A 7,559-nucleotide genomic window follows, 5' to 3' on the forward strand; every position below is an offset into this window, starting at 1 on the left:
TTTAGGAAATCTATTTTTATTTTCAGATTTTGTTTGGAAAGTACTAAATATATTTTCTAGAAAAATAAACTTCCATTGAAGATTGATAAAAAATATTAACAGATCAAAAAGTATTTCGATGATATTTTTACATGTTAAAGGTGATAATAATATTTGAGTGTCTTTAAAGCATTTATATAATGTTCAAAGTTGAGATGATTGAAAAGGAAAATGACTTTCCATATAAAATGAGAGAAATGGTCATTTTTCCTCCTCCTTTGTTGGAAAATATTTTTTCTATAAATTATTTTTTGCCAATCAATAAACATCAAAAGATAAATAATTTTTTAAAAAGTTTAAATCATACCAAACACACCCCTAAAGGAAATAATAGAAGTTTGAAAAAAATTTAAAAATTGAGAAAATTGTAAAGAAAAATGACTTTCGAAATAAAAAGAGTAATCATTTTCCGAGCCCATTAAAAAAAAATCACGGGTCAACGTGGTTAAAACATGTTATATATGTACCTCAAATATTAAATTTTTTAAAAAGGTCATATTTCAAAAATATAACCAAAGAAAAGGGATGATTTGGACTCCCTTCAAGATTTTTAATTTTTAATTAAAGTTGCCTTCAAGTGATGAAAAATTTAGAATCGATTCTTTTGTCATCTTATAAATTAAAATTTTAAAAAGTATTAAATAAATAAAGGGAATATAGAATCAAACCTCCTTTAAAATCATTCCTAGTAGGGTATGTGGAACCCATTGGAAAAGTAAATCTCTCACAAATATTTTGAAGTGTAACAATCCATCTTTTAGCACAACAAATCTCTAAAGATACGATTAACCTAATATTTTTCTTATACTTGAACGTGATACACCAAAGTAACCTGCAAGAGTAAAAATATCAAAAAACCAGAATTAAAATAATTAACTTGTTGGAAAATAATGAGGATAACTTGCTAGAAATTTGTGTTTTTTTAGCAATGAATATGACAAGGCAAGAATTGATCAGGACCATATGAGGAGAAAGAATAACCCTCGCTAGTTTAGATTTAAACATCTGGGATATGAACAACATTGTATAAGCCGGAGTTCAACATTGTTAAATGAAGACTAGCGACTCTGATAACATGTTAAAAGGATAGTTATTAAGTCTAACTCAATCCTAAAATAAATCTTATTAGGTTGTAGGGATTTTTCAAGGTTATACATATACAAAAAAAAAATTTTCTAAACAAATGGGGACACTTAAACAGCCCCCATGCATGTCCCAAAACTGATAATTTGGAGAATAAATTAACAACATAATACGAGGATTAATAATTTGATAAATCGAAAATAAAGATAGTTTGATTCTTATATCATATTAGGAACAATAGACATCATGAAAAAGGCATCAGTATGAGTAAATTTTTTACCTATTTAACATACCCTTTGAAAAATAATCTACATATAAATAGTGATATGTATGTTACCCGTTTGAATTGTAGAATAAGGATGCAAAACTCAAACAACTGTGAAATATTAGAAAGAAAGACTGTCTATGGTTCCAATGAGTGCATACTTATTTCATAAAGAATAGGGGGATTGAACTATCACTTTACAAACTTCTGCTTCATGGGTAGTGCAAATGATTTTGAGTACAAGAGATGTGATAATCCCAAAGAAAGTTGGCAAGAGTGAGTTGATGATGGACTGTGCAAAGGCAGAGAAAGGTTGATAGTTTCCTACCAAGAAGATGAATAACTATATCATGCCTACTTCTCCAATCGTAGAATGGAATAGTATTACTTTGCAATGAGGATTGTATCCAAGATTCAAATTCATCTTGTGGCTAGGTGTAGATAAAAGATTAGTAACTGTTGAAAGACTTAAAAAGTTTGGTATTCAGGTGTCATGTGAATGTGTTTTCTGTAGTAACACAAAGGAAACCTTTGAACATCTTTATTTCTATTGTCAAGTGACAAAGGCATTATGGGGAAGAATGTGCAACTGGATAGGAATCCAAAGAACTATTTACCATTGGATCAAGACTAGTGTTTTTGTGATGATTGTATATGTCATTTGGAGATAAAAAAAAATAAGATTAGATTCTATCGAGGAAGACTATGTGCTGACAAGTTCCCTAGAGAGATTGTAGTACATATTCATCTAAGAGGACAACACAAGGCATGATGGAAACATATTCTACAAACACTATATAAGTATCCTTAGTGTAACATTTCGTTTGTAATAGATTAGTTTCTTGATTTGTTCTGTATAAGTAGGAAGTTAGATGGTTAGAAAGACAAGCAATTATGGGTGTTTCTATGTAATGATTTTTTTTGTTATAAATGAAAATCCTCGTTATAAAAAAAAATCATGCACAAATGCATGATAAGTCTATATATAATAGACCCCTGTAATATGGACCACACGTATAGAGGGAGCTTAATGCACATAATTTCCCGTCATCCATCCAGGCAGAACGCCACCCAACTAGGCAGCCAGCAGCAGACGCAAGGGGGCAGGCTGACCAAGCAGGCCAGCAGCCAAGGGGGCCAGCAGCAGTTGAAGAGGCAGCCGTTACAACAGTTTCAGCTGTTACGACAGTTACAGCCGTTACAACTGTTACACTTGGTAGTGGGGCGGCATTTTCAGGAGTTTCAAGACTTTGAGAGGCTTGTGCAGATCATGGGGCAGACTAGGAGCATCTAGGAGTCCTTTTTGGAAGACTTAGAAGCTTGTCTTGTAGGCATAGTCTTAGGAACTTGTATAGTGTAGCATTTACTATCTCTTAGGCATTAGAGTAGTATAAATAGTAGTTCATTTTACTTGTAAAGCATCCAATATTTTCAGCAATTAATATAAGTTCCTTCTTCCAAAATTCTATCTAATTCTTATTTTCTTAGCGATACGAGTGAGAGACTAACTTGAGTTTGCAAGAACGTGCAAGAATCGTGAGTAAACCGTCAAGTGCCGCACGGAGTATTATCCGAATCAAAAAGTCCGTGACAATTGATATCAGAGTAGGTTCATCGTAAGAGAATGACGAACGAAGAAGACGGAAGCGGTGCTAGCAACACCCCCAACGTTCAGGTAGGAAAGAAGAACAAGAAAGGGAAGAAGTAGCAGCAGAAGGGAAATGAACCCAATCTGCCTATTCTGCCCGATCTTCCACCCACTGATCCTCCACCAACTAATCTGCCATCAGGCAGTCTTCCACCAGGCGGTCAGCCATCAGGCAGTCTTCCACCAGGCGGTCTGCCATCAGGCAGTCTTCCACCAGGCGGTCAGCCATCAAGCAGTCTGCCACCAGGCGGTCTTCCATCGGGTGAGTTACCATCAAATGTTCCTCCACCAAGAGATGGACAAACATCTTTCCAGCATAATATTGTCGATGAAAGTGATGGTGATGACAGCGAAGATACTATCGACGTCACTGTTGGACATGAATGGCTTTCCAGCATCGAAAAGGCAAGGCTAGCTGTTGAGATTTTAGGCCAGCGTTTGAGTGGGTTGGACAGCGATGTCAAAGACCTTGAAGAGAACTCCCTTAAGGAAGTTGAAGCCATTCGGAAGGAGTTGGAGGTACGCAAGCGGTCTGAATTAGCAATGAAGGAAACCATTACTTCCTTGGAGTTCAGGTTCTTGGACACCCTTACGACGATCCAGACACTGAAGAACAAGGTAGAATCCCTCGAAGAAGAGAGGGAGGTTGGAGCATCAACATCACTTGGCCAGGAAAGGGAGTCCAGAGTCGAGGTTCCCAAGACACCAACATTCAAGGGTGTCCGTGATGCCCTAGAGGTAGGCAATTTCCTATGGCACTTGGAAAATTGTTTCAGGTGTAATCGGGTCAGGAGCGATGCAAACAAGATCAACACTGTCGTGTTGTATCTTTCCGGCGTAGCCATGTGATGGTGGAAACGCAAAGATGTCGAGATCAAGAGGGGCACACGCAACATTAACACATGGGAACAATTCCTTGAGGAACTCAAGAAAGCTTTCTTTCCCAACAATGCTGGTTATGAGATGAAGCGCAAACTCCGGGAGTTGAAGCAGACGGGAAGCATTCGGGCGTATGTGAAGGAGTTCACAATTTTGACCCTCCAAATTCCCCAACTCACGGAAGGTGATATGTTGTTCACCTTCATGGACGGGCTGCAGAATTGGGCGAGGACCGAGTTAGAGCAGCGTCAAGTAAAAACCATTGATGAGGCCATCACTCAAGCCGAAACCTTGAAAGATTTCAAACATGATCGTTTGGGCAAGGCGAAGGGCAAGGAGGCAAGGGGAAGTCAAGCTAAAGGCGGGGGAGACCGTGGCCAAGTTAGAGAACAGTCGGCACAACCCAAGCAGCGTGACACGCCCAAGCCGGATGGTAGACGGTTTGAACGCCAGAAATACTCAGAGAAGCGGACGCAGTCCAGCAAAGGAGACGGGTGCTATATATGCGGCGGACCACACGGTTATGTCAGGTGCCCAAAGATGAAGAGCCTTAGTGCCATCGTCCGTGAGCGGAAGGAAAAAGAGGCACAAGACAAGGCAAAATCGGCAGACACCACTCAGTTGGACATGGTTGGAATCTGTGGAGCCATAACCAAACAGGCCGACAACCCGGGGGATTTCAGTACGCAATATGTGGACATCTCCATCAATAGGCAACCTGTTCGGGCCATGGTAGATTCCGGGGCTGAAGCTAACATCATGACCAAGACGGCGGCAGAAAAATTGGGACTGAAAATTGTTCCAAGCAACAATCGCCTCAAGTTGGTCAACGCCCCACCAACTCCCGTGTGTGGAATTGCTCATGGGGTCAGCATCACTTTAGGACGGTGGAGAGGTAAGACAAATTTTACCGTAGCTCCTTTGGACATATCCTATGTTATTCTTGGGCAGGAATTCTTTCAACGTTGCCACACGATGATTGATCCCTACCTTCAACAACTTATGGTGATGGAGGGGGAAGGGTCTTGGATGGTGCCTCTTGTTAGGGTGCCGAAGAAAGACGGATATGCCCAACTGTCGGCCATGCAGATTGTGAAGGGCCTGAAGAAAGGAGCACCAACCTTCTTAGCCACCATTGCAAGTTAGGGTGAAGACCATGGTGCTATGCAGCCACTGCCACCTATCATAGATTCTGTTTTGCAGAAAAACAGTGATGTGATGACAGAGGAGCTGCCGAAGACACTACCTCCAAGGCGCGAGGTAGACCACATGATCGAGTTTGAGGCAGGAGCCAAGCCACCTGCGCTTGCACCTTTTCGCATGGCTCCGCCAGAGTTAGAAGAACTGAGGTAGCAATTGAAAGAGCTCCTCGAAGCAGGTCATATACGTCCATCCAAGGCACCGTATGGAGCGCCGGTGCTGTTTCAGAAAAAGAAAGATGGGTCGAAGCGCCTATGTATTGACTACAGGGCGCTCAATAAGATCACAATTCGGAACAAGTATCCAATCCCGCTGATCGCAGATTTGTTTGATCCACTTGGAGAGGCCAAGTACTTCACCAAGATGGATCTCCGAAAAGGCTACTATCAAGTGCGCATTGCAGAGGGGGATGAGCCAAAGACAGCATGCGTGACCAGGTATGGAGCATTCGAATGGTTGGTGATGCCCTTCGGCTTAACCAACGCACCTGCCACATTTTGCACGCTGATGAACGAGATTTTACATCCCTACTTGGACCAGTTCGTAGTGGTGTACTTAGATGACATAGTCGTCTATAGTAGCACTTTACAGGAACATGTGGAGCACTTGAAGAAGGTCTTCAAAGTCTTGCGGCAGAATCAACTTTATGTTAAGCGGGAGAAGTGCGAGTTCTCCCAACCAAAGATACATTTTTTGCGCCATGTGATCAGCCAAGGTGAACTTCGTATGGATGAGGCAAAGGTAAAGGCGATCCAAGATTGGGAAGCGCCTATGAAAGTGACCGAGCTACGTTCTTTTCTTGGACTTGCTAATTATTATCGCAGGTTCATTAGCGGGTACTCCGCCATTGCTGCCCCACTGACCGAGCTGCTGAAGAAGAACAGGCCTTGGCTATGGAGCGAGGAGTGCCATGAAGCATTTGAAGGTCTTAAGGCTGTGGTTACTGAAGAGCCAGTCTTGATGCTGCCTGACTTCACCAAGACCTTCGAGATCCATATGGATGCTTCTGATATTGCCATTGGGGGAGTCTATATAAAGGAGAAGCACCCCATAGCTTTTGAAAGACAAAAGCTGAATGAAGCGGAACGACGGTACACTGTGCAGGAGAAGGAGATGACGGCCATTGTGCATTGTCTACGCACATGGAGGCACTATCTACTAGGCTCCAAATTTGTAGTACAAGGATAATGCACAAGTACCCTCTCAACCTATGTTCGAAATCTCACAGACACACTTATACTATACTAAGGTCCTATTACCCCCCTGAACTTATTTTTTAAATAATTTGCTGCCCCTTTTTGGCCTATGTGGTACTATCTTGTGGGTCCAATGATGGTTGACTTTTTTTTCAAACTAGTGCCACGTAGGCCAAAAAGGGGCAGAAAATTATTTAACAAGTATGTTCAGGGGGGTAATAGGACCTTAATATAGTATAAGTGTGTCTCTGGGACCTTAATATATATATATATATATATATATATATATATATATATATATATATATATATATATATATATATATATATATATATATATATATATATATATATATATATATATCATGATATAGAGATAGGAGATGATTCTTATCTTACTTTAACAATTGCCCATATCTTGAATTGCACAACCAGATGGGAACTTCCAAGAAAAACAAGGTACACCACTCTGAATCTCATTGAATATATAATATGAAATATTCACCATGATCCATGTTGTTGCAGCACGTTGTCTACAACAACGTATGAATAAAAATTCTCTAGCTTCAACTAGAGGAGATAAAATATGCAACTTTTCATACATCTCAATTCAAGAACCAAAAAAAATTGATCAGTTTATGAGTCAATTTTAACATTGATTTAATTTCCAGGGGAACAACATCTAAAAAATGAATTAATATTTTACCAATTGTATAGAGCCTTCCGAAGTACCTGAATCAAGAACTTCAATAATCTTAGCTTTTGTGACTATAGTTGGAAACAAGTTCATCCATTTGACTTACAGATAAAAATCAATCATTACAAGCATATGATTACATATTAAACAATAAGAATGATAACTATGTCTAAAAAAAGTACTCATTGTCCATGTATCAGTACATATAAACTCATGTTAATCAATATTGTATGGGAGAAAATTAAAAATTAAAATTGGTATCTGCCTATTGAGAAATAGCCAATTTTTGGATTTTATGATAATGTGTTAGATTTTAAAAAATCATGACGGCATCTTAGATCTCTCACTTCCTCAAGTTTGAAATCTATGATATTGGCATGGTATGTTACCACATCAGAAGTGGTAGTTTCCAACGAACTCCCAAACACGGGCTACTTTTCAAAAATCAACTAGCACGCACAATCTTTATTTTACAAAGAATATAAGATATGTATGTGTGTGTGTGTGTGTATATATATATATATATATGTATGTATGTATATATGTTTGTATG

At 39.3% G+C, this 7,559-nt stretch overlaps 1 protein-coding gene across 1 annotated transcript; it reads left to right on the forward strand.

Moving 5' to 3' along the window:
- The first annotated feature begins 3,998 nt into the window (after positions 1–3,998).
- LOC104649292 (DNA damage-inducible protein 1-like) lies at positions 3,999–5,060 on the forward strand. Its single transcript, XM_010328180.1, has one exon. It carries the CDS (start codon positions 3,999–4,001, stop codon positions 5,058–5,060), a length of 1,062 nt encoding a protein of 353 aa, XP_010326482.1.
- The last annotated feature ends 2,499 nt before the right edge of the window (positions 5,061–7,559 follow it).

Source organism: Solanum lycopersicum, chromosome 9, assembly GCF_036512215.1.
Source record: "Solanum lycopersicum chromosome 9, SLM_r2.1".
Taxonomy (NCBI): domain Eukaryota; kingdom Viridiplantae; phylum Streptophyta; class Magnoliopsida; order Solanales; family Solanaceae; genus Solanum; species Solanum lycopersicum.

Bases quoted from the DNA above. Each gene is read 5' to 3' on its own strand.
- LOC104649292 (XM_010328180.1), top strand. From the start codon at position 3,999: ATGAAGCGCAAACTCCGGGAGTTGAAGCAGACGGGAAGCATTCGGGCG.